At 43.3% G+C, this 27,834-nt stretch overlaps 1 protein-coding gene and 1 pseudogene across 8 annotated transcripts in view; both read right to left on the bottom strand.

Annotated features, from left to right (window-relative positions):
* CD244 (CD244 molecule) overlaps positions 1 to 25,151 on the bottom strand; it is an 83,473-nt gene extending 58,322 nt beyond the window's left edge. For 6 of the 7 annotated variants that reach the window (XR_009493598.1, XR_009493596.1, XR_003033396.2 and 3 more), the window contains exon 1: positions 170 to 25,151. Coding sequence is in view for 4 of the 7 variants with exons in the window: in XM_024988200.2 (XP_024843968.1) it covers positions 170 to 230 (61 nt within the window). In the remaining 3 variants the exon portion in view is untranslated. The remainder of the gene's footprint in view (positions 1 to 169) is intronic. The other variant, NM_001192350.1, reaches the window with a different exon arrangement.
* Positions 23,311 to 25,117, bottom strand: LOC788736 (poly(A) binding protein interacting protein 1 pseudogene; annotated as a pseudogene). Its single transcript, NR_044990.1, is given in 1 exon segment — positions 23,311 to 25,117. The product of NR_044990.1 is annotated as a poly(A) binding protein interacting protein 1 pseudogene (transcript).
* Positions 25,152 to 27,834: the final 2,683 nt, after the last annotated feature.

Below are 27,834 nucleotides of genomic sequence, written 5' to 3'. Positions count from 1 at the left end.
AGCCTTTGCTGTCTGACCCAGCCTGCCCAGAGCTTCAGGGAGCTGCTCCGAGTCACAGGTCCAGGTGACCATGTAAGCAGCACAATCCAGAGGCTCACATCCTGATTTCCCTGAAGGCCACAGCTCCTGGTCCATGCCAGCCCACCCCTACCAGGCTGGGCCTCCTTACCTTGGCCCTGATGTCCCTTGATGAGCAGGAGGAGTGTGAGGGCAAGCACTTGCCCCAGCATGCCCACAGAACAGATGTGAGACGCTGACAGAGGGGTCAAGCCAGCTCCTCTCCCACCAGATACTCTGCCTTGCACAAGCTCAGCAGCCACCCATCAGCAGAAGGGTGACAGGGAGCAGAACTCTGTCGGGCTTCAGCCACAGTTTCCTCAGCTTGAGGATGTTCTCATCAGCTGAACGCTAGCAGGGTTGTTGAGGAAGCCCCAGTCCCTGGACCTGGTCTGATAGTTCCCACAAGCTAAACTTGCGAAGTTCGCCTCAAGTGGGCGGATGCTCAGCATACACTGTGACTCACAAAACCAACTTATAAATCTTGTCCTGAGCTCTGCCCCAGCCCAGCTGCTTTATTTAAAGGACAGATGCCCAAGAAAGTTTTCAATCTTCTGCACCCTACTGGCAATATAGAGAAAACTATATGGGGACCAAACAGCCATTATGTAAGCCTGTCCAATCCCAACAGACATTGTGAAGGCAAAAGAGAGAGGGTTTGGGAAGGATGTAGATTGAAAAGTGGATCACTAGACAAATAGGTGAAATGTTGAAGGAGACAAGTAAAGGCACTAGAAAAATCCAGCAGGCCTGGGGATTTTCTGAAGGTTGATACCAAAGTTTCAACCTTAAGCACATCCAAATTAAAATGTTTCCATAATAATATCCTTTTGCCTAGTTTCTGATCTGTACTTTTAAATTCCTTCCCTTACTCTTTTTCTACTTTCCCATAATAGTTCTTTCTTCTCACCTTCTCTCACCCAGACAGCATGCAGACCCATTTTTGCTGCCCCCCAACACACACTTTGATCCCACCCTCCAGAAAGGCCAGACGGCATTTGACTCTTCACACCGCCATGGAGGGGTGGAGGCATCCCACTTTCCCCAGAACTCAATAGCTTTGAGGCCGCACCCAGAGTTCTATGCCCTTTTTCTTCTGCTTTCCCCTCAGCAGAAAATATTTTCAGTTCCCTTCAGTTCAGCCCTTCTCCTTTTTCATCTGTTGATCCATTTCCAGTCACTGTGTCTGAAGTTGGGCTGAGGGGAGGCAGAATGCAAGACTTGCCTGCCAAAAAAAAAAGGCAGCAATGATTTTCTGGGTCGAACACTGGATTTGCAGTCAAGAATGTAGGTTTCCCAGGTGGCACTAGTGGTAAAGATTCCACCTGCCAATGCAGGAGACCTAAGAGACACAAGTCTGATCCATGGGTAGGGAAGATCCCCTGGAGGAGGTCAATATTCTTCCCTGGAGAATCCCATGGACAGAGGAGCCTGGCAGGCTACAGTCCATAGGGTCGCACAGAGTTGGACACGACTGAAGCGACTTGGCACACACACGCATGTAGACTTGAGCTCCAGTTCAGCAACTCACAGCCTGTGCGATCCTGACCAAATTATTTTCTGAGCCTGTGGGGCCAACAGCACTTGGCTCCCATCCCTCATAAGGTAGTTTTCAGAATCAAATTAGATGTATAATCTCCATTAATTGAAGTAAAGAAAAACAAGCAGGTTAACAAGTTATTTTAATATGTATATGCATATTACACAAACAAATGTATTTTTAAAAAAGAATCAAATTAAAAACTGTACCTGAGAGTATTAATATTAAAAAATATGAACAATAAAATTTTGTTTATTTTTTTAAATGCAGACCCTACACAGATTTTTCCCGTTGATCTAATGGTTATCATCTCTTCTTTCTTTTTTCCCCTCCCAAGAGGCAGCCCTTTAGCCCCGGGAAGTTTCCTCAGTGTTGATCTGGCCGTGCCCCTGACCTTGAGATGGTGCTCAAGGCATGATACAGTAGGAAGGATAAATTTTCTCCCATGAAAGATGGAATAGTCCCAGTTCTGAGACTAATTGTAAATTTGGGATCCCTAGGACTACCTTCAATTTTGGTAATTTACTAGAAGACAATTTAATAGAAATCATTACTGTGTTAAATATATATACTCTGGGACTTCCCTGGTGGTTCAGTAGTTGGGAGTCTGCCTGCCAATGCAGGGGACACAGATTCAGTCTCTAAGATCTCACATGCCATGGGGCAATTAAGCCAGGGCACCACAAGTATTGAGCCCATATTCTAGAGCCTGCATGCTACAACTGCTGAAGCCCTAGAGCCTGTGTTCCATGAGAAGAGACCCAAACTCAACGAGAAGCCCATGCACTGCAACTAGAGCATAGGCCCTGCTCACCAAGACTAGAGAAAATCTGTGCACAGCAATGAAAAGCTTGTGCACTGCAACACAGCCAAAAAAGAAAAACAGGCCCTTTCAACTAGCAATACCCACTCTGAGTTTATCCACAGAAATACTGCCATTAATGCATGAAAGTATTTTCACATGGCTCAAAGGTTCTTCCTTATAGCATTGTTAAGTAAAAAATCAGAAATAATCTATATGTTAATCATAGGGAACAATTTTACAAATATGGTATACTCATTCTATATTATAGTATATTAAGAAGCCTTTTAAAAGAGTAAACTCTGTAACAACCTAAAGAGGTAGGGTGTGGAAGGAGGTGGCAGGGAGGTTCAAGGGGGAAGGGACATATATATGCCTATGGCTGATTCATGTTGATGTTTGGCAGAAACGAACACAATACTGTAAAGCAATTATCCTTCAATTAAAAACAAAAAAAATGAAAGAGTAAAATAAATGTCTGCATACTCATATGAAAAGAGCTCTAAGGCATTCACAAAACCTTCTGCATAATATAATTCTGTTTAGGTGGACAAAATGAATGTGTGTATATTTATGTGCTCTGAATGGTTGTAAATGTAGGGAAACATGCCTGGGGAAAAAAATATTCATGATGATAACCTTTAGATAAAGAAATAGAATTTTGAGTAGATGTAAGTAAGAGAGTGAGTTTTACTTTTTATTCCACATATGCTTCCTGTTCAGAACTTTTTACAATGACTATATTACATGTGCAATGATTTAAAATATCAGCTCTCAGACTGCCCTGGGTGCTCTAGTGGTTTAGACTCCACAAGAGCTCCATGGCTGGTGGGGGAACTAAGATACCACATGCCTTGAGTTGTGGTCAAAACAAAAAAGAATGTGAAAAATATGTGTATAATATATCAGTTCCCCAGGTTTCTAGATTTTCACCTACATTACATAAGATCAATGTATTCATGGAACTTTCCAGAGAAGCAGAACCAAGACAAGATATATAGACATAGGCAGATAGAGATGGAAAGAGATAAAGAGAACTGATTCAACCAGGTACGGAGACTGACAAATCCAAAATCTGCCGAGCTAATGACTCAGTTTGAAGGTCCTTAGGCAGGAGAATTTTCTTTTACTCGGGGGAGAGTAAACCTTCCCCCCGCCCCTGCCCCATTAAAAAGGTGCTGTGGTACTACATGATCTGTGACTGGTTGAATCTACGAATGTAGAACCGCCTGAAAGGAGAGCCAACTATAAAGTTACACTCAGATTTTAGACTGATGGGGGCAGAATCAGCACCATTCACCCCGACATTGTTCATTTTTCAAGGATCATCTGTATAGAAAGCAAAATCTGATTTAGCATAAGTTATATACTTAAATTGTTACATTTGACAATAATATATCAGAGTGTTTTACAAAAATGGAAAGAAAATATGACTCTAGGTCCCCTGCCACCAGTTTGTGAATTACATCTATTTTGTGAATTATAAATTCAGAAGATCAAAATTGAATGTAAGGCAATTTGTGCAAGCCAGTGTTCCCTTTTACTTATTAAAACTGTGCTCACTTGTTGTTCAGTCACTCAGTCATGTCCGACTCTTTGTGACCCCATGGACTGCAGCACACCAGGCCTCCCGTCCTTCACTATCTCCCAGAGTTTGCTCAGATTCATGTGCACTGAGTCGGTGATGCCATACAATCATCTCATCCTCCGTTGTCCCCTTCTCCATTTGCCTTCATTCTCCCAGCATCAGGGTCTTTTCCAATGAATCAACTCTTCACATTAGGTGGCCAAATTATTGGTGTTTCAACTTCAGCATCAGTACTTCCAATGAATATCCAGGGTTGATTTCCTTTAGGATTGACTGATTTGAACTTCTTACTGTCTAGAGACTCAAGAGTCATTCCTAGCACCATAGTTTGAAAGCATGAATTCCTCAGTTCTCAGCATTTTTTATGGTTCCACTCTCACATTCGTACAACTACTAGAAAAACCATAGCTTTCACTACACAGACCTTTGTCAGCAAAGTGATGGCTCTGCTTTTTAACACTCTGTCTAGGTTTGTCATAGCTTTTCTTTTAAGGAGCAAGCATCTACTAATGTCATGGCTGCAGTCACAATCTGCAGTGATTTTGGAGTCCAAGAAAATAAAGTCTGTCACTGTTTCCATCGTTCCCCCATCTTGCCATGAAGTGATGGGACTGCATGCTGTGATCTTAGTTTTTTGATGTTGAGTTTTAAGTCAGCTTTTTCACTCTCCCCTTTCACCTTCATCAAGAGGCTCTTTAGTTGCTCTTCGCTTTCTGTGAAGCAGTGTCATCTTTCTGTGAAACAGTGTTGTCTGCATATCTGAGGTTGTTGATACTTCAGCTGGAAATCTTGATTTCAGCCTGTGATTTCTGCAGCCCAGAAATTTGCATGATGTACTCTGCATAGAATTTAAAAGTGTGACATTATACACCACTGATCTACTCCTTTCTCGGTTTGAACCAGTCCATTCTTCCATGTCCAATTCTAACTGTTGCTTCTTAACCTGCATACAAGTTTCTCAGGAGGCAGGTAAGGTGGTCTGTATTTCCATCTCTTGAAGAATTTTTCACAGTTTGTTGTGATCCACACAGTCAAAGGCTTTCATGTAGTCAGTGAACAGAAGTAGATGTTTTTCTGAAACTCTCTTGCTTTTTTGATGATCCAGCGAACATTGGCAATTTGAACTCTGGTTCCTCTGCCTTTTCTAAATCCAGCTTGTACATCTTGAAGTTCTCTGTTTATGTACTGTTGAAGTCTAGCTTGAAGGATTTTGAACATTACCTTACTAGCAAGTGAATTAAGCCCAATTGTGCAGTAGTTTGAACTACAATCCTTTGGCATTGCCTTTCTTTGGGATTAGAATGAAAGCTTCTTTTTCAGTCCTGTGGCCACTGCTGACTTGTCCAAAATTGCTGGCATATTGAGTGCAGTACTTTCACAGCATCATCTTTTAGGATTTGAAATAGCTCAACTGCAATTCCAATACCTCCACTAGCTTTGTTTGTAGTGATGCTTCCTAAGGCCCACTTGACTTCACACTCCAGGATGTCTGGCTCCAAGTGAGTGATCACACCATTGTGGTTATCTGAGTTATTAAGATCTTTTTGTACAATTCTTCTTTGTATTCATGCCACTTCTTCTTAGTATCTTCTGCTTCTAGTAGGTCCATACCATTTCTGTCCTTTATTGAGCCCATCTTTGCATGAAATATTCCCATGGTATCTCTACTTTTCTTGAAGAGATCTCTAGTCTTTCCCATACTATTGTTTTCCTCTATTTCTTTGCATTGTTCACTTAAGAAGGCTTTCTTATGTCTCCTTACTATTCTTTGTAACTCTACATTCAGATGGCTATATCTCCCCTTTTCTCCTTTGCCTTTCACTTCTCTTCTTTTCTCAGCTATTTGAAAGCCTCTTCAGACAACTATTTTGCACTGTTGCATTTCTTTTGGCAGGGGGGATGGTTTTGGTCACCACCTTCTGTACAATGTTATAAACCTCCATCCATAGTTCTTCAGGCACTCTGTCTATCAGATCTAATCCTTGAATCTATTTGTCACTTCCACTGTATAATTATAAAGGATTTGATTTAGGTCATACTTGAATGGTCTAGTGTTTTTTCCCTACTTTCTTCAATTTAAGCCTGAATTTTGAAATAAGGAGTTCATGATCTGAGTCACAGTCAGCTTCCAGTCTTGTTTTTGCTGACTGTATAGAGCTTCTCTATCTTCGGCTGCAAAGAATATAATCAATCTGATTTCAGTGTTGAGCATCTGGCGATGTCCATGTGTAGTGTCATCTCTTGTGTTGTTGGAAGAGGGTGTTTGCTACAACCAGCGTGTTCTCTTGGCAAAACTGTGTTAGCCTTTGACTGGCTTCATTTTGTACTCCAAGGTCAAATTTGCCTATTACTCCAGTATCTCTTGACTCCTACTTTTGCATTCCAGTCCCCTAGGATGAAAAGGATATCTTTTTTTGGTGTTAGTTCTAGAAGGTTTGGTACATCTTTTAGAAGATCTTCATCTTCTTCAGCATTAGTAGTTGGGGTACAGACTTGGATTGCTGTGACACTGAATGGATCGCCATACTGTCACTTCTGAAAACAAATGCATGTGATCAAATTTTCAACTTGCAGTTCGAAGCTTATAGCCAAGTTATCTTGTCATTTTAATGACATGAGCATTCATTAACCAATTAACCATAAATGAAATTTTCTTGATTTGATAAACCCTGTTCTGGAATATTTTCTTTTCTTCACGTTGTTGTTTGTCTTTCATGTATAATCCATATCAGTGTTGACAGATTCCCTGATTCTTTGTGCAGTTGTATCTACCACATGGGTTTCATGTGCCCACAGACCCACTCACTAGACCACAAAAAATGAAGCACCTAGATGGGATTTCCCGATCCCTGGGAGTTCCCCTTTTCTCTACCTTCCCCCCCCAATACCACTCCCTACATAACTCTCATGAGTTCTCTCAGTCTTTCTGGCAGACTGTTCTAGCTGTCTCTGCTGGTATTCCTTAGCACCCCTATGTGCTTTCTTCTTGTGAGGATAGAGTCTTGGGGATTATGTGCTGGGGCCTCCCCTTGCCCCAATCTCTTATCTAGTACTTTGTTTCCATCTCCTACCCCAGTCAGGGCAATCCCGCACAAGCTCAGGCAGTTAGACACATCATTAAGTGTCTAAAAGTACATCAGTCTCATTCCAACTGATGGTTTTAAAGTATCTCTCCAGAACGCCATTTTTTAAATTTGTTTTTAATTAGAGAACTGTTGCTTTACAATGTTGTATTGGTTCAGAAATCCTTTTTTTTTTTTTTTTTTAGATTAAAAACTTTACATAGATTTAAAAAAATAAAGTATCATTTCAGATTTACAAACCTTAAGTGGAGACTTTTGCTGTCTTGTGTCTTAATTTTAGTAGTTCTTTCCAGCCTATATCAAAGGATAACTTTTGGGTCTTAGACCCCATAAATTTTACTCCTATTCACTTCCTCAAGTCTGAAAAAATACCATTTTATTTTTCACATCTAGCCCATTTTGATTAATTAAAACTTCCACCCCACTTGTGGGAAAAACAAGTTAGAATTCCACCAGTCTGAATCTTTAGATATTACCAATGAAATAACATTATCTACAGGTAATGCTTAAAGAAAGACAATAAAATTTCCTCTTTTTCTACCATTTCAACCATTAGTAGCTTTCCAATTTAGTTGTATATTTACCTCACGAAAAATGAAAGCTGTGGGGTTCCGCCCGGAGGGAGTAGCTCAGAGAAGTCATGTAAGAGAATCAGGGAAGTACAATCTTGATGAGTTGTTTTTTCCCATTGTCTATGGAATTTGCTATAGGATTCTATGGTTAATCACTTCCTTGAACTTTCAAAACAATGTAAAAGAGACACTCTCATCCTTTCATTTTCTTTCTCACCTTCCCTATGATCCCAAGAAGACTTCAAGCTTTCTTTAAGTGAACTTGGTATATCAGTTACCAACAGATTTACCCAATCTCTTTTCCTCTGAATCATCAAAATCTCGAGAAATGTGGAATGAACTATTCTGACAATCAGAATTTTTCATAGTAAAGATCATACTAAATTCTTCATGGGACCAGCAAAAGATCCTGAGCACAGGAAATAACAGCAATTAATACAGACTATAACACCTTTCTTATTTCCTAATTCTATGCTCATCATAAAAGGATGGATTGAAAATCTTTGACACTGAAAACTTCTGTTCCTTAAAATATACTATAACTAAAGTAAAAATACATGATACACATTGAAAGAACATATTTGCAACATGTATAACCAACAAAAGGTTCTGTTCAGTTCAGTTCAGTCGCTCAGTCGTGTCCGACTCTTTGCAATCCCATGAATCGCAGCACGCCAGGCCTCCCTGTCCAACACCAACTCCCGGAGTTCACTCAGACTCACGTCCATCGAGTCAGTGATGCCATCCAGCAATCTCATCCTCTGTCGTCCCCTTCTCCTCTTGCCCCCAATCCCTCCCAGCATCAGAGTCTTTGCCAATGAGTCAACTCTTCACATGAGGTGGCCAAAGTACTGGAGTTTCAGCTTTAGCATCATTCCTTCCAAAGAACACCCAGGGCTGATCTTCAGAATGGACTGGTTGGATCTCCTTGCAGTCCAAGGGACTCTCAAGAGTCTTCTCCAACACCACAGTTCAAAAGCATCAATTCTTCAGCGCTCAGCTTTCTTCGTTGGCAAAGTAATGTCTCTGCTTTTGAATATGCTATCTAGGTTGGTCATAACTTTTCTTCCAAGGAGTAAGCGTCTTTTAATTTCATGGCTGCAGTAGTATTAGTTAATACTATTATATAAAGAAATTTTATTAATCAATCAATTAATAAAAGGATAAACAATCTAATAGGAATTTTGCAAAATATATGAACAAGGATTTCACAGAAAAAGAGATACATATAGCCAATAAACACATGAAGACTTATTCAACCTCACTAGGAATGAGAAAATTCAAATTATGAATATTTAATTCATAAAAAATAAAGTCTGATAATACCAAGTATTCAAGAAGTTATGTACTGATTGAAATTGTTATATATGCTAATGGAAATATAAATTGGTACACTTGGGAGGGTGAAGACTATTATCTTGTAAAGTTGAATATTCACAAATTCTGATGACCCAGAAATTTGAATTCTAGTCATATCCTCAAGAGACCTTTAGCACATATGTACGCAGAGACGCATACAACAATGTTCTTGGCAGCATTGTTCTTAATCAGAAAAACAAATGCTCAATAATGAGACAGTAGAAATATAAATTGTGGCATATGCATATAAGGGCTTCCCTGGTGGCTCAGCTGGTAAAGAATTCACCTGCAATGCAGAAGACCCAAGTTTAATCCCTGAGTTGGGAACATCCCCTGGAGAAGGGAATGGCAACCCACACCAGTATTCTTGCCTGGAGAATCCCAGGGACAGAGGATCCTGGTGGGCTACTGTCCATGGGGTCACAAAGAGCCAGACACAACTGAGTGACTAAGCACATATGCATATCCATACAATGGAACATCAATAACATTACAAATAAGTGAACAACTGTACAACAACATAGAGGAATCATAGCAATATAACTTAGGAAAAAAGTATGCTCCCAAAAGACAACATATGATATGATTTTATACAGGCTGAAAACAGAAATTAAACACTGTGTCATTTAGGCATGATTTGCTAAAGAATCCACCTGCAATGCAGGAGGCCCCAGTTTGATTCCTGGGTCAGGAAGATCTGCTGCAGAAGGGATAGGCTACCCACTCCAGTATTCTTGGGCTTCCCTTGCAGCTCAGCTGGTAAAGAATCTGCTTGCAATGTGGAGACCAGGGCTCGATCCCTGGGTTGGGAAGATCCCTAGGGAAGGGAAAGGCTACCCACCTCAGTAGCCTGGCCTGGAGAATCCCATGGACTATATAGTCCACGAGGTCTCAGAAAGGTGACTGAGAGGCTTTCATTGTCATGATTGTCAGCATGTGAGTGTGATTGTTAAGAGTAATTTAATCAACAAAATAAGACTGTCAAATTCGCCCTTTATCTGTTAATATTTGTTTTACGTATTTTGGTGCTCCTATGTTGGGTGTGTATATATTTACAGGTGTTACATCTTCTTGGATTGATCCTTTTATCATTAGGTAATGGTTTGTCTCTGGTTACAGTCTTTGTTTTAAAATCTACTTAGACATAAGTATTGCTACCCCAGTTTTCTTTTGATTTCCATTTGCATGGAATACATTTCCCCATCCACTCACTTTCAGTCTGGGTGTGCCTTTAGATCAGAAGTGATTCTTTTGTAGACAGCATACACATGAGCCTTGTTTTTGTATCCTTTCAGCCATTCTATGTCTTTTAATTGGACCATTTAGACCATTTAAACATTTAAAGTAATTATTGATAGGTATGTAGGGCCACCCAAGATGGACAAGTCATGATGGAGAGTCCTGACAAAACGTGGTCCACTGGAGAAGAGAATGGCAAACCACTTCAGTATTCTTGCCTTGAGAACCCCATGAACAGTATGAAAAGGCAAAAATATAGGACACTGAAAGATGAACTCCCCAGGTCGATAGGTGCCCAATATGCTACTGGATATCAAGGGAAAATGAACTCCGGAAAGAGTGAAGAGATGGAGCTAAAGCAAAAACAACACCCAGTTGTAGATGTGACTGGTGATGGAAGTAAAGTCTGATGCTGTAAAGAGCAATATCGCATAGGAACCTGCAATGTTAGGTCCATGAGTCAAGGCAAATTGGAAGTGGTCGAACAAGAGATGGCAAGAGTGAACGTCAACATTTTAGGAATCGGCAAACTAAAATGGACTGGAATGGGTGAATTTAACTCAGATGACCACTATGTCTACTACTGTGGGCAAGAATCCCTTAGAAGAAATGGAGTAGCCACCATGGTCAACAAAAGAGTCTGAAATGCAGTACTTGGATGCAATCTCAAGAAAGACAGAATGATCCCTGTTCGTTTCCAAGGCAAACCATTCAATATCACAGTAACCCAAATCTATGCCCCAACCAGTAATGCTGAAGAAGCTGAAGTTGAATGGTTCTATGGAGACCCACAAGACCTTCTAGAACTAACAAATGAAAGAGATGTCCTTTTCATTATAGGGGACTGGAATGCAAAAGTAGGAAGTCAAGAAACACTTGGAGTAATGGACAAATTTGGCCTTGGAATACAGAATGAAGCAGGGCAAAGGCTAACAGAGTTTTGCCAAAAGAACACACCAGTCATAGCAAACACCCTCTTCCAATAAAACAACAGAAGACTCTATACATGGACATCACCAGATGGTCAATACCAAAATCAGATTGATTATATTCTTTGCAGCCAAAGATGGAGAAGCTCTATACAGTCAGCAAAAACAAGACTGGAGCTGACTGTGGCTCAGATCATGAACTCCTTATTGCCAAATTCAGACTGAAATTGAAGAAAGTAGGGAAAAAACACTAGACCATTCAGGTACGACCTAAATCAAATCCCTTATGATTATACAGTGGAAGTGACAAATAGATTCAAGGGTTAGATCTGACAGACAGAGTGCCTGAAGAACTATGGACAAAGGTTCATGACATTATACAGGAGGCAGCAATCAAGACCATCCCCAAGAAAAAGAAATGCAAAAAGACAAAATGGTTGTCTGAGGAGGCCTTACAAACAGTAATGAAAAGAAAAGAAGCAAAAGGCAAAGGAGAAGAGGAAAGATATACCCATTTGAATGCAGAGTTCCAAAGAATAGCAAAGACAGATAAGAAAGCTTTCTTAAGTGAATAATGCAAAGAAATAGAGGAAAACAATAGAACAGAAAAGGCTAGAGATCTCTTCAAGAAAACTAGAAGTACCAAGGGAACATTTCATGGAAGATGGGCACAATAAATGACAGAAATGGTATGGACCTAACAAAAGCAGAAGATATTAAGAAGAGGTGGCAAGAATACACAGAAGAAATACACAAAAAAGATCTTCAGGACCCAGATAATTACTATGGTGTGATCACTCACCTAGAGCCAGACATCCTAGAATGTGAAGTCTGGTGGGCCTTAGGAAGCATCACTACAAACAAAGCTAGTGGAGGTATTGGAATTGCAGTTGAGCTATTTCAAATCCTAAAAGATGATGCTGTGAAAGTGCCGCACTCAATATGCCAGCAAATTTTGAAAACTCAGCAGTGGCCACAGGATGGAAAAGGTCAGTTTTCATTCCAATCCCAAAGAAAGGCAATGCCAAAGAATGCTCAAACTACTGGACAACTGTACTCATCTCACAAGCTAGCAAAGTAATGCTCAAAATTATCCAAGCCAGGCTTCAATAGTACATGAACTGTGAACTTCAAGATGTTCAAGCTGGATTTAGAAAAAGTAGAAGAACCAGAGATCAAATTGTCAACATCTGTTGGATCATTGATAAAGCAAGAGAGTTCCAGAAAAACATCTACTTCTGCTTTATTAACTACACCAAAGTCTTTGACTGTGTGGATCACAACAAACTGTGGAAAATTCTTCAAGAGATGGGAATACCAGACCACCTGACCTGCCTCCTGAGAATCTGTATGCAGGTCAAGAAGCAACAGTTAGAACTGGACATGGAACAACAGACTGGTTCCAAATAGGAAAAGGAGTATGTCAAGGCTATATATTGTCACCCTGCTTATTTAAGTTCTATGCAGAGTACATCATGAGAAACGCTGGGCTGGAAGAAGCACAAGCTGCAATCAAGATTGCAGGGAGAAATATCAATAACCTCAGATATGCAGATGACACCACCTTTATGGCAGAAAGTGAAGAGGAACTAAAGAGCCTCTTGATGAAAATAAAAAAGGAGAGTGAAAAAGTTGGCTTAAAACTCAACATTCAGAAAATGAAGATCATGGCATCTGGTCCCATCACTTCATGGGAAATAGATGGGGAAACAGGGGAAACAGTGGCAGACTTTATTTTTGGGGGCTCCTAAATCACTGCAGATGGTGACTGCAGCCAGGAAATTAAAAGATGCTTGCTCCTCAAAGGAAACATTATGACCAACCTAGACAGCTTATTAAAAAGCAGGGACATTACTTTGCCAAGAAAGGTCTATATAGTCAAAGCTATGATTTTTCCAAGAGTCATGTTTGGATGTGAGAGTTGGACTATAAAGAAAGCTGAATAACTGATGCTTTTGAACTGTGGTGTTGGAGAAGACTCTTGAGAGCCCCTTGGACAGCAAGGAGATCAAACCAGTCCATCCTAAACAAATCAGTTCTGAATGTTCATTGGAAGGACTGATGCTGAAGCTGAAACTCCAATACTTTGGCCACCTGATATGAAGAACTGATCTTGGAAAAGACCCTGATGCTGGGAAAGATTGAAGGTGGGAGGAGAAGGGGACAGCAGAGGATGAGATGGTTGGATGGCATCATCAACTCAATGGACATGACTTTGAGGGAGTTCATGAAGGACAGGGAGGCCTGGCGTGCTGCAGTCCATGGGGTCCCAAAGAGTCAGACACAACTGAGCGACTGAACTAAACTGAACTGAACTGATGTACTCATTGTCATTGTGTTCATTGTTTTGGGGTTGTTTTTGTTGTTCTTTTCTGTTCCTTACTTCTTTTGTTCTCTGGATTATCAATAGAAACAATTTCAGAAGGCTTGGCTATTTTAACTGCAGAGACTGCCACAACAGGCTGGCTCCATATAACATCTGTCAGTATGCTTTGTTGGCACCTTCACCCAGTTATTCCAAGACTGAACCACTTTTCTCCTTAAAATATCTCAGTGTTCATAGTTTTGTCATCTAGATCTCACATATTGCTAGTTAAATTTATCCCCAAATATCTTATTTTTTATTGTTATCATAAATGGAATCTTTTCTTCCATTATGTTTTTTAACTTGTTATTTAAATAAAAGGGAGAGTTATTGATTTCCATACATACAGTTTTGTCTCATGGCCCCACTGTGATGGGTTGCAGTTTTTTCTTGATTCTAAAGGCATAGAAATAATATACAAAGAAGAGAGTATTCCTTCTCTAAGATTCCAAGAAAGCAGAACCAGAAACCCAACTCTGTTGCAAGCCTAACATATGAAGGAAGACAAAGGCATCTTACAGTTAAAAAATGGCTGAGTCCAGGACAGGATTGCAGAAAAGGAAAGAACAAAATTGCCTGTGAAAAGGCTTAATGTGCTGCTGAGTGAAATGCTCAGCCATGTGGAGACTAAAATATATGAGACCTATTATGGGTTGAATTTTGTCCCCTCCAAAAGATGCTGAAGTACCAATCCCTAGTACCTCAGGATAGGACCTTATTCAGAAACAGAGTCTTTGGAGAAAATCACATTAAGATATGTCTTTAGGGTAAGCCCAAATCCAATATGACTGATGTCCTTATGACAACGGAAAATTTGGACACAGAGACAGGTACATCTTGTGAAGTTGAAGGTGAAACCTCAGTGATGCATCTACAAGTTAAGGGATGCCAAAGTTTGGTGGCAAACAACCGAAAGTTAGGGGAGAGGCATGGGACAGATTTTCCCTCACACCCTTCAGAAGGAACTAGCTCTTCTGAAATCTTGATCTCAGACTTTCAGATTCCAGAACTATGAAACAACACATACACACTAGTCCTCAGTCGTGTTCAACTCTTTGAAACCTCCCAAAGAGCCCACCAGGCTCCCATCCATGAAATTATCCAGGCAAGAATACTGGTGGGGGTTGCCATTTCCTTTTCCAGGGGAACTTCCTGACCCAGGGATCTAACCCAGGTCTCCTGCATTGCAGGCAAATTCTTTACCATCTCAGCCACTGTCTGCTATCTGAGCCCCCAGTTTGTGGTGTTTTTCTACAGCAGCCCCAACAATCTGATACAGAATCCTAACTAGAGAAAAGAAATTGTTCTCAAAGTGTGGTTCCAAGACCAGCAGCATCAGAATCACCTGGAACTTGCTACAAAAGCAAATTCCTGGGTCTTCCTCTATATCTGCTGAATCAGCAACCCTGGGGGTATTCTAAGGCACCTTCTAGATTATTCTGATGCACTACAGTTTGAGAACCACAGCTCTGGAAAAATTCCACATTCCTGGAGAGTGGAAGGACTCTGAAAAACGGGAATTTGAAACTATTGGAATACACATAACAAAATTTACCACCTTAACCATTTTAAGAGTGTGTTTCAGTGGTATTAATTACATTCTTACTGCTGTACAACAGTCAGCACTGTTTGTCTTGCAACACTGAAATTCTATCTGTATTAAATAACAACTCTCCATTTTCATCCTCCTTCCAGTCCCCAGGAACTGCCATTCTATTTTCTGTCTCTATGATTTAAATACATTTCAGTACCTAAGCAAATCTGTACAGAATCTTTTCTTTTCATCACTGGCTTACATTACTTCACATGATGTCCCCAAGGTTCATCTATGCTACAGCATTTCAGAATTTCCTTCCGTTTAAAGGTTGAGTAATTCCATTATCTGTATTTACCACATTCTTGCTTATTCATTTATCTAACAGTGGACATTTGGTTGTGTTCCTGTTTTGGCTACCATGCAGAATGCTTCTGTGGACAAGATGTACATATGTCTTCAAGACCCTGCTTTCAATTCCTTGGGGTATATACCCAAAGTGGAATTGCTGTATCATATGGTAATTCTACCAATATTTTTTTGAGGGACTGCCATATTTTGTTCCATAGTGGCCATATCATTTAACATCCTCACCAACAGTGCATAAGGGTTCGATTTCTTCACATTCTTTTCATCATTTATTATTTTCTTCTTTTTTATTTATTTATTTTTATTTTCTTCTTTTTTAATAAAGATCATCCTAAGGATATGAGGTGATTATCTCATTATAGTTTTGATTAGCATTTTCCTAGTGATTAGTTGTGTAGGACATCTTTTCTTTGCTTGATCGGATTTTTATATCTTCTTTAGAGAAATGTCTATTCAAGTCTTATGCCCATCTTTGAATTGAGTTTGTTATTGTTGTTGCTGTTATTTAGGAGTTCTCTATGTATACTGGACATCAATCTCATATCAAATATAAGATTTGCAAATATTTTTCCCATTCTGCCTTTTTTTTGCTCTGTTAACAGTCTTATATAATTTTGTAAATTTTCATGAAGTGCAATTTGTCTACTTTTTTTGCCTGTTCCTTTAGTATTATATCCAACAAATCATTGCCAAATTCAACATTGTGAAGCTTTTGCCCTATAAACTAGTATACATCTCTCAGCACTCAGCTCAGAAGTGCTGTGGTCACCAGCCCTTATACTCCAGCAGAATTAGGTGTCGTGTAGCCCCTCACTAATATTTCTGTTATACCTAAGATCCTTCATCTCATCCTTCTGTTTTTGTGTGAATGTCTGTCCTGCCAGACACTGAACAAAGCACGTGCAATCTTTGTGTCTCCCACACCAGCAGAGTGTAGTGGCTCCCTGCATGCTTGTTAAAGCGCATGGAGGCACATGTGCACACAACTTCACATCTGCTTTGGACCGTGGCTGGAAGGAGCCATAGGGACCAGGCTGTCACAGGGAGGAGGAATGCACACGCATTTGGCTCTAGGCTCTTTATTCCCCACCTCAGCCCCTTGGTGACTTGTTAAGACCAGCCTGGAGTCATGTGCACAGAGCAGAATAACCAGCCCAATGGAGAGACAGGGTTATTTCTATTGTAATGGATGATAGTTTATTTCAGTGAACCAGAAGTTGGCAGCATAATATCCTTCATGGGGGGTGCCACACACACATCACTGCCCCATCAGACCTGAGTTTCTCCTTGATAGGTGAGCTGCATCATCTTGCCTGGGAGAGAGACAAGCTGAGGAGGAAGAAGAGACAGGATCTCAGCATCACATGCCAGCAGCTAAGGACCCTTGTCTCAGACTGTACACTTGTGAAGGGATGGGTCCTAAGTAAACTCGCTTACTCTTGACAACTCAGACCCTGAGCAGCCCAAGGGCTCCCTGCTTATCCTGCCTCTGGCCATGAGGCATCCCACAGCGACTAGGAAAAACAGGAGTTGAATGATCTCTGGCCTGGGCGGACACGGAGGCTGCCACAGGTGAGAGCTGAGTCCACCTGCCCTTGACATTAGGGCACATTGTGACTGATGACCAGAGAGAGAGTACACAGTTGGGAGGAGGGTGGCCCCAGGGCTGTCCAGGATTCTTCCAGTAAGCCCCCGACCCAGTGAGAATCTGTGCAGACACTGGTCAGGAGCAAAGAGGTCAAGTTTTGCTCTGAAAAGCTAAACCTCAGATCAAAATGACAACATCTTGCGTTTCTCAAGCAATCTCGGCTCCAAAAGTTTTCCACAGAATGCTCCTGCACACAAGCCTCACCCAGCTCAGGTAACTGACCAGCTTATCCCAAGGCTGAGCAAAAACAGTGGTGCTTCTGAAGCCCCAACCCTTCCAGTTCAGTCCTCAAAGGTACACAATGTCAGTGCCTGGACAGAGGATCCTTTAGCCCTGGCCCCGGAGACCCAGAAAGGAGTAAAGAAAGATCACATTCCCACACACATTCACACACCATGGTCATACCATACTCACACACATGGACAGACAATCCCTAAGCACCCAGTGAGCCCCGCAAGGATTCACATGATCCACGTTACACCTGGTGACTCTGCCTCCAGCACACAAGGCTCTGACTACTCTCTCATTATTAAATACATGCACTAGACAAATCCACAGTGAATTCCTCTGAAAACAAGAGGCAGAAAACAGTATTAAGAAATGTGCTAGAAACAGCCTGTTTAGGTCGCCTTGGAGATTCTCTGTGCCCAGTACTCCAGCCTGACTTGGAACCCATTCGCTCTGTGGACAGTGGTGGTGCATCTGGCCTCAGACTTGGACTTTTCCCCACCCTGAGACCAAGAGCCAGTCCTCAAAGAGGGCCCCTGGTCTGCCAGAGGCTTGAAAGGAAAAACTCACGTGTACAGGAAGAATATCCCCAAACACCTACGAAGGCGCCGTGACTCACTCTGACCCTGTCCACACTTTTCTTGTTCTCCTTTAAAGCCTCAGATTCTCAACAATAAATTATGACTGCTTTGCATTTTATATCAAAGGCTCAGCCCCCACGAAGGATATTATGCTGCCACCTTCTGGTTCACTGAAATTAACTATTACCCATTACAATAGAAATAAACCTGCCTCTCCATTGGGCTGGTTATTCTCTGTGCACATGACTCCAGGCTGGTCTTAACAAGTTACCAAGGGGCTGAAGGTGAGGAATAAGGAGTCTGGAGCCAAATTTCTTCATTCCAAACCACAACTCCTCCATGTATACCCTGGGATGTGGGGCACGTTCCTGAACCTCACAGTGCTTCAGCTTCCTCATCTATAAAATGGATCTGGTAAAAGCTCAGGGGTCAAGAGTAGATTAAATGAGACAATACACATAATATCCATAGCTGAGAATCAGGCTGTAGTAAAATAAAGGTTACCTAACATAACTGAATTTTATGCCTTTTCCATTATGTCAGAAGGGCAAAATGACTCGCGATAGCCAAGGGGTAAGTAAAAAGATGCAGCTTTCTGGGCATCACAAAATCAGACCACAGGTATTGCCAGGCTGTTATCAGTACATTTCCCCCCACATTTCACAGGGAGTTTTTACGAGGTACCAGTAAGTCATTACATGAGGACCCTAGCTTTCATTCTCCGATACATTCTGCCATTCTTTGAGGGAAAAGGGGAAACAGTGCTTGTTCAGTAACTGATACCATTTCAAGACCAGTCAAAGTAAGATCTTTCCATTTTCCTGGATTCAGTCAGTAGCCCTGCATTCCCAACAGCCTGCTGCTATTGCTGCTGCTAAGTCACTTCAGTCGTGTCCGACTCTGTGCGACCCCATAGACGGCAGCCTACTAGGCTCCTCTGTCCCTGGGATTCTCCAGGCAAGAACGCTGGAGTGGGCTGCCATTTCCTTCTCCAATGCATGAAAGTGAAAAGTGAAAGTGAAGTCGCTCAGTCGTGTCCGACTCTTTGAGACCCCATGGACTGCAGCCTAAGCCTCTCTGTCCATGGGAGTCTCCAGGCAAGAGTACTGGAGTGGGCTGCCATTGCCCAACAGCCTAGGGCACCATATATGCTCTTACTCATCCTCGGCGTACTCTCTCTCTCCCTAACCCCCAGCCTCCACTAAATGCTCCTCTCTCATAGGTCTCTTCCCTTGCCTGGCTCAGAACTTCAGAGAGAAGCAGGACAGGAGCCATCAGAGAATCTAGGTCAGGGGAACACGGACCATAGGACCACATGCCCAGCCTTAGTCACTTCCTCAGTCTCTACACTCAGGAAACCAGCCCCATCCAGCAGTGCCATGTGCCTGGTAGAGTCCGGATTATGCCCCAGTCTCTGGAAGAAGCCAGTGTTGGTGTGGTACCTCAGCAGGGAGCTGTTCCTCCAGTGTTGCAGGGGAGACTTGTTGGGCACATGCCAGATGCCCAGGTCCTGAGCTTGAATGTCGTAGTAACCAGGGTTCTACAGAGGGACACACATTCAGCCTGACCAGCCCAGGAGGTGCCACCAGCCAAAGACCCACACACACAGCCCTCACTTGAGCTGAGCTCAGGGCTCCAGGGAAGCAGGTGGCAGCAGTCACAGATACCCACCCTCCTCCAGTAGATAATGAGACCCCACCACCCAAACAGCCTTGGTGGGAATAAGTTGTGGTTCAAGACATGGACTTCTGTCTATCTTCTCCAGCCCCACCTCCACATCCCCATCTCCCACCCTCCCTTCCACATGCTCTGCTCCAGCCACACCCCTCTCCCCACCCTTTCCACCTGGGTGCTCAGTGCCACCCACCTTGTAGTCATCGCTAGTGGCCACCTCTGCAGACCCAAACGTGTTGTAATTGGCCCAGTTGCCATCACTCTCTGGGTAGTCAGCCCTGTTGCCCTGCTGACTGGACCAGCGACTGCCCAACATGCATTTCCCAAGCACGCGGTTCTCATGCATACTGGCCACCAGGGTGCAGCCACCACCCCCAGAGGTCATGTCACAGAAAGTCTGGTAGACGACACCATTCTCAGTGCAGTGGTGATACAGGCCATCTGCAGAGGGAACCAGTCAGAGACCCCCTGTCTGAGAGCACAGGGTCCATCTCAGGCCCACAATCAAAATGATCCAGCGAACTAGAAACATGGCCAAAGGGTTCCTTTACTGAGTCTTATCACTGAGTGTCCCTACTGGCACAAGAGCTTCCCTGAGTTCAGAAGACCATGCCCCATGACTGAGGCAGAGCACAGAACTATCAAAACTTCCAATGATATTCCTCAACAATTTAAACATTGAAACCCAGCAATTCCACTCCTAGATATATACCCAAGGCAATTGAAAACAGAAACTTACATGCTTGTACACCAGTGTTCACTGCAGAATTATTCACAACAGCTAAAAGAAGGTTACAACCCAAGAACCCACCAACAGATGAGTGGATAAACAAGCTGTGGTATATACATACAATGGATAAGAAGGAGGTCTTCCCTGGTAGTACTTTGGATAAGAATCCACCTGCCAATATAGGGGACACAGGTTCAATCCCTGGTCTGGGAAGATTCCATATGTTGTTGTTGTTGTTGTTCAGTCACTAAGTTTTGTCTGACTCTTTGTGATCCCATGGACTGCAGCACACCAGGCTTTCCTGTCCTTCACTATCTCCCACAGTTTGCTCAGACTCATGTCCATTGAGCTGATGATGCCATCTAACCATCTCATCCTCTGTTGCCCGCTTCTTCTCCTGCCCTCAATCTTTCCCAGCATCAGGGTCTTTTCCAGTGAGTCAGCTCTTCGCATCAGGTGGCCAAAGTATTGGAGCTTCAGCTTCAGTATCAGTCTTTCCAATGAATAGTCAGGGTTGATTTTCTTTGGGATTGACTGGTTGGATCTTCTTGCTGTCCAAGGGACTCTCAAGAGTCTTCTCCAACCCCACAGTTCAAAAGCATCAACATTCCACATACCACAGACCAACTAGGCCCATGCGCCACAACTACTGAAGCCCATACACCCAGAGCCTGTGCTCCACAACAAAAGAAGCCACTGCAGTGAAGAGTAGGCCCACTTGCCACAACTAGAGAAAATCTGTGCAGCAACAGAGACCCCAGTGCAATCAAAAGTAAATAAATAAATTATTTTTAAAAAGGAATGAGGTTCTGACACTGCTACATGGATAAGCCTTGAAAACATCAAGTAAACTGAGACATTAAAAGCAAGTATTAATCATTCAGTCATGTCCAATTCTTTGTGACCCCATGGACTACATAGCCTGCCAGGTTCTTCTGTCCATGGAATTCTCCAGGCAAGAATACTGGAGTGGGTTGCCATTTCCTTCTCCAAATATTGCATTATTCCATATATATGAGATACTTAGAAGAGTCATCGAGACATAAAGTAGAATAGAATTTACCAGGGACTGGGGGAGGAGAGGAATATGAAGTTATTGTGGATGAGTACAGAGTTTCTGTCTGAGGTGATGAAAGAGTATGGGAAATCATGATGATAGCTGCACAACACTGTGTAGACGATGCTACTTAACTGTATACTTAAAGTGATAAAATAGCAATTGTTAAGCTATCTAAACTTTATCACAATTTTTAAAAATCTCCTAGTGGGACTCCCCTGGTGGCCCAGTGGTTAAGAATCCACCTACCAATGCAGGGGACACAGGTTCAGTCCCTGGTTCAGGAAGATTTTACATGCCACGGGGCAACTAAGCTCATGTGCCACAACTACTGAAGCCCCCATGCCCTAGAGCTCACGCTTCACAACAAGAGGAGCCACTGCAATGGGAAACTGGTGCTCCACAACTAGAGAGGAGCCCCTACTCACTGCAACTAGAGAAAGCCCTCACTCAGCAACAAAGACCCAAAAATAAATAAATAAGCAAAATTAAAAAAAAAAAAAAAAACCTCTCAGTGGACATAGACCTTACTGTCCTTCTGGGCTCAGTGTCAACACTTTATCACCCACCACACGCACTGTAGCACCTCGCTCTCATTTTCTTGTAGCTTCTGGGTAGAGATGGAGAGAAAAATGACAGGTCCATTTCTCTTTCCATGTCATAACCAAAGCATTGACCGCAGCTAGATAATACACAGAGTTTTATTCTTACTACTGGTTTGACACAAAGCCCAGGCTCTCCTTGCTCCCACCCCAACCCCATTCCTCCACTGGAGCAAAGCCTCACTGCCTGGGATGTAAGGCCCTGTGGCGTTCAGCTACCTGTCAGGAAGTGTCAGTAGTTTAATGCGGCTGAAACAGGAGGTATAGGGTAGGAAGTGGTGAGAGCAGGCCAACAGGCTAATAGAGGTATTAAATGAAGAACTTTCTGTACTAGCCTAAATTTTAAAGAAATTGCAGACAATTCTAAAAGAATGGGAGGACAAAACATTCCAAGTTTTTTTGTTTCTGTTTTTCTCTTTGACGAAGAGAGGGCTGGTCTTCATTGCTGCTTAGGCTTTTCTCTAGTAGCTATGAGCAGGGGCTACTCTCTAGTTGCAGCGCTCGGGCTTCTCACTGTGGCGGCCTCTCTTGTTGTGGAGTATGGGCTCTAGGGTGCACGGGCTTCAGTAATTGCAACACATGGGCTCAGTACTTACAGCTCCTGGACTCCATAGCACAGGCTCAGTAGTTATGGCACACAGGCTTAGTTGCTCCGAGGCATATAGGATCTTCCTGGATTAGGGATCGAACCCATGTCTCCTGCATTGACAGGCAGTTCTTTACCACTGAGTCACCTGAGAAGATCATTCCAAGCTTTTGAGGTCAGAGGTATTCAATTATAAGTAGCTCAACACTTAGAGTTGAGAGTCCTCGTGATTATACCTAATATATCTGAGCCTGTTTGCTCATAACTAAAATGAAGCTAGTAAAAAGTGATTTGGTGAAAATCAAATGAGATGATATTTAGGAACATGTTTTGCTTTTTTCTAAAAATGCATAAATGACAATGAAGAGGAAGACAAATTTCTTAATGCCATTATTATGCTTGTTGTGGGGAGGAAGACTGGGAGTCCTGGGCACAAAAACAAACCATTCAACTTCCTCTGAAAATTGCAAGACCAAGCCCACTGAACTGGGAAGAGATTGGGAGGGGACACAGTTCTTAACACAGGCCTCTGAAGGCCACTCTGAGGTTCACACAGAGGCACATAGCTGGGACCCAGGACATGCCTCAACCATCACCCTACTGCTACAGGTTAGATCCCACCAGACACCAGAAATCAGACATCAGCTCACGACATCTCAAGTCTGCAGCATGAAGTGGCCTCTCTGCAGCTCAAAGACATCCCCTCTGCCTCAGAGACACGAGGACCCTGGGGCCGCACAGCCCAGTTTCGTTATTTTTTTTTTAAGTTATAGGGAATAAAGTTTATTTTGGCAGAAAGCGTTAAACAAAATTAAAGTTGCTAACATTAGTAACATAATTCAACATCCTTAATTTGGTATAAGTGTGACACATTTTTTTGCTTTCCTGTGTTCTGCTAAATCACCATAACATGAACTGCTTTATAAAACGGATATGCTGAAAATTTAACTTTACTGTTTTCGCTTACGCTCTGGTTCCAAACAAAACTTTTCATAAGCTTCTTCTATCTCTGGGTCCATCTCATCATCAATATCATCCAAGGACGGATCACCACCCCCTGATAAATCTGTTCCATTTTCTTCATAATCTGGGAAAAAAGTCTTCTCTTTCAAGTAACTCTTGATATTTCTCTTGGTAATCTGGATCAGCTGCAGTGAAAGGAACACCATCAGATGTATAAAATATTGGCTCATTCATAAAATAATTAGGATCATTTTCAGGTGTTGCTTCCCTCTATGTTGAAGCTGCGTGGACTCTACCCCAGTTACTTGACCAGAGTTCTACAAGCTTCAAAAGCATCTGTTTTACATCTCTGCTGCAATTTGCATCTAGGACAACATTTTCAATTCTCTGAATAATTTCTTTCATGTCAGTCTTTCCTTTTTCCTTCCAGCCATCTTCTAAAACTGACCCTGTCAACTTCAGTAATTTTACTGCACAAATTAAGTTGTCATCCATAGGATTAGAGAAGAGGGCATTCAGCAACTCCCGAAGACCGGTCTGAAGAATGTCTGCCCTTGCAACCTGTCCATTTGTCCCTTTAATCTCCAGGTTAAGATAGAGTTCTCCCAGAAAGAGTACAAATGCATGGAATCGTTTTCGAGTCACTTCATCCCCTTTTGCAGCTTGATCTTTAACTTCATATTCAGTCCGACATCTTTGAAGTAGCAATTGGCGGAAGCTGCCACTCTGTGGGTTAATTGTCAGATGATGACACAGGTAGTTACAGAGGCGCGCTCCCATGTAAGAGAAATTGGGGATAGATGTGGCCTGTTGATAGATGAGTTCCACAAGTTGTTGCAAAGCATCATCTGTTGTAACCCAGCCATTCAGGGTCTCTGCAAACTGTCCAATTTCAGTTTCAAAATTGCCAGGCTGTTCTGTAAGATGATTCAAAAAATCCTGAACATATTCTGATAAAGTAGGATAATCCTCAAAGCCGTCCTCATAGGATTCTGTATAATTAGAAAAATAACTTGATGGGTAGAATTCAGGGGCGTTTACAGACAGCTTAGACATTAATACAGGAGCTACAGCCACCTGGGGTTTAGCCATTGCTGACTGCGAATTCTGCTGTGTGATGTTATCCGGCGAACTAGATGGACCTCTCAGGGGCCTCGTTTGTTCCGGGAGCGCCCCGGGCCGGGCAGGCCGCTGGGGGCCGGCGGGGACCTCGCACTCGGCCCCTGGCGGCGGGGCAGTCCTGGTCTGGCACAGCGGTGGCGGCTGCAGGAAGTCCGGAGCTTTGGGTTGAGGCGGCGGCGGCGGCTGGTGGCACGGCAGCTCAGCAGGCCCCGCTCCTTTCAGGAAACCAGAGCCCTCAGGCCCGCCCCCTCCGCGGCCCAGGCCCCAGCTCCGGCCCAGACCAGCACCTGGGGCCCGGTCGAAACCGTCCGACATGCTCCTCCTCCTCCTGCGGGGGCCGCTGCTGCTGCGCTCGGGAGAGAAGCTCTCGACGCGGCGTTCACTCAGGCCTCATGTAGGAGTAGGACGGGGTGTCCCCGCTAGGCTCCTCAGCGCTTCGGGCGGGCAGAGCGGACGGCAGCTAATGGACCCGCCGAACCCGCCGCTTCTGAGCGCCCGCCCCCGCGGCTAGCCTCAGCTTTCCGATTCTCCGCCCCGCCCCGCGCCGCCGCAGCCCCCACCCAGTTCCGTTATTGACACTTAGAGGAGACGGGAGGAAGTGTTGCTCCAGGGGACAATCTCCTGCACCGCACCCTCTAGTGGCCAATGTGATAAATAGCAGGAAGCTGGGCTGGATCCCTGTAATCTAGGGACATGGAGAAGAGACTGGCAATCCACTCCAGTATATTTGCCTGGAGAATCCCATGGACAGAGGAGCGTCGGCAGGCTACACTCCATAGGGTCGCAAAGAGTCAGACACGATTAAATGACTAACACACACACACACTCTAAGGAAGACAAGATGCAAGCTACCTTCCTGATCATCATTTTTCTCTCAGTCTCTATGCCCAATTCCTACCGTCCTATAAAGACTCAAAGACTAAGGATCCCTTGTTCTCCACTTGTCTCTGGGCTGGAATCCAGACTCCTGCATTCACAGACCTTGTCTGAGTCTCAGCAGCACTCGCTTCTAGCACAGAGACCCCCTCTTTCTCTCCACACTGGGGCCAGGAGCTGAGCATTGTATTGCCAGGTGGACACTGGGAGCTTTCTCTGTAGAAGCTCCACAGGCTCTCAAAGACACACGTTAAAGGTCACTTCTTAGCACAGTGTTCAGATCTGGGGATTTCATGGACCTGTGTATCTTCCAAATGAAAATACATGAGAACAAGACTAATAAGAGCGGTGAACATTTTGATTTTTTGCTTATGTCTCTCTTTCTGGCAAAACACACACATAAAAAAACTATTTAAAATTAAACATTGGGGGGCGGTCCTAAGATGGCAGAGGAATAGGACGGGGAGACCACTTTCTCCCCCACAAATTCATCAAAATAACATTTGAACGCGGAGTAAATTCCACAAAACAACTTCTGAATGCCGGCAGAGGACATCAGGCCCCCAGAAAAGCAGCCCATTGTCTTCAAAAGCAGGTAGGAAAAAATATAAAAGACAAAAAGAGAGACAAAAGAGGTAGGGATGGAGCTCTGTCCTGGGAAGGGAGTCTTAAAAAAGACAGAAGTTTCCAAACACTCTCACTGCCGAGTCTGTGGTGAGCCTTGGAACCACAGAGGGCAACATAACTGGGAGGAAAAATAAATAATTAAAACCCACAAATTACTTGCCCAATGGTAACTCCCCCAGCGGAGAAGCAGCGCAGACGCCTGCACCCACCACTAGCAAGCGGGGGCTGGGCAGGGAGGAGCGGGCTGCATTGCTTAGAGTAAGGACTGGGCCTGAATGCCTGAGGGCAATCTGAGCAAACTAACTTGGGCTAGCAAACCAGACTGCGGGATAGCTACCACGCGCAAAGCCCTAACCTAAGACACCGTCAGGCCCGCTCACAGAACGAAGGACTGAACGCAGCTAGCCGGCTGCAGACCATCCCCCTCCAGTGACAGGGAGCCAGACCCGGAAGCGGGCAATCGCGGCCCCAGAGAGGCATTATCTACCAAACCGCAAGCAGGCTTTGTTGCTAAGACTTCTTGGGATTCGGGATGGTAGACATCCGCCTGAGAAGGTGTGCCAGTTGTACACCCAGAAAACCGAGCTGCAGGGACAGGAGAGGAGATAAGTCGCAGCGACGGTGCTCGCCAAACACCTGGTCATCTGAGCTGCACGGACCTGGGAAGGGCATATCAACCGATTCTGTGCCTCTGAGGAGTACCTGAGTGCCTGAACCTGAGCGGCTTAGACCCGGGAAGTGCGTACAACCCAGGGCCAGCTTCAGACAGTTCCCGGCAGAGGAACCTAGAGCCTGAGCAGTGTAGACAGGGAAAGCACACACCCCGTGAGCAGGGTCAAACCCAGTGTGGCCAAGACACTGCGAGCACATGCCAGTGTTATTTTTTTGCAGCGTCCCTCCCTCCCCACAGCACGACTGAACAATGGAGCCTAAAAAAAGTGTCCACCACCGCCCCCTTGTGTCAGGGTGGAAATTAGACACTGGAAGTGAAAGTGAAGTCACTCAGTCGTGTCCGACTCTTTGCGACCCCATGGACTGTAGCCTACCAGGTTTCTCCGTCCATGGGATTCTCCAGGCAAGAATACTGGAGTGGGTTACCATTTCCTTCTCCAGGGGATCTTCCCAATCCAGGGATTGAACGTGGGTCTCCCACATTGGAGGCAGACGCTTTAACCTCTGAGCCACCAGGGAAGCAAAAATTAGACACTGAAGAGACCAGCAAACAGAAGAAGCTAAAACAGAGGGAACCTCCTTGGAAGTGACAGGTGCAATAGATTAAAACCCTGTAGTTAGTACCAACTACATAGAAAGGGGCCTATAGATCTTGAGAAATATAAGCCGGATCAAGGAACTATCCAAAAAAGAACTGACCCACACTGCCCACAATATCACCAGAGAAGGTCCTAGATATAGTTTTTACTATTTTTACTATGATTCTTTAATTTAAAAATTTTTTTTTATTTTTAAGTCCTCTATTACTCCCTTAATTTTCATCTTTATAACCTACTATTTCTTTGCAAAAAAAAAAAAAAAGAGCGAGAGACCCTATTTTTTTAAAGCAAACTTCATATATATATATATATATATATATATAATAATTTTTGTGACTTTTTTTCTCTTTAATATAGTATTTTTGAAAATCCAACCTCTACTGTAGATTTTTAATCTTTGCTTTTTGGTATTTGTTATCAATTTTGTACCTT

Source organism: Bos taurus, chromosome 3, assembly GCF_002263795.3.
Source record: "Bos taurus isolate L1 Dominette 01449 registration number 42190680 breed Hereford chromosome 3, ARS-UCD2.0, whole genome shotgun sequence".
NCBI classification, from domain to species: domain Eukaryota; kingdom Metazoa; phylum Chordata; class Mammalia; order Artiodactyla; family Bovidae; genus Bos; species Bos taurus.
Note: the sequence above shows the minus strand (reverse complement) of the source record. Positions and strands in the feature narration are given on the sequence as shown.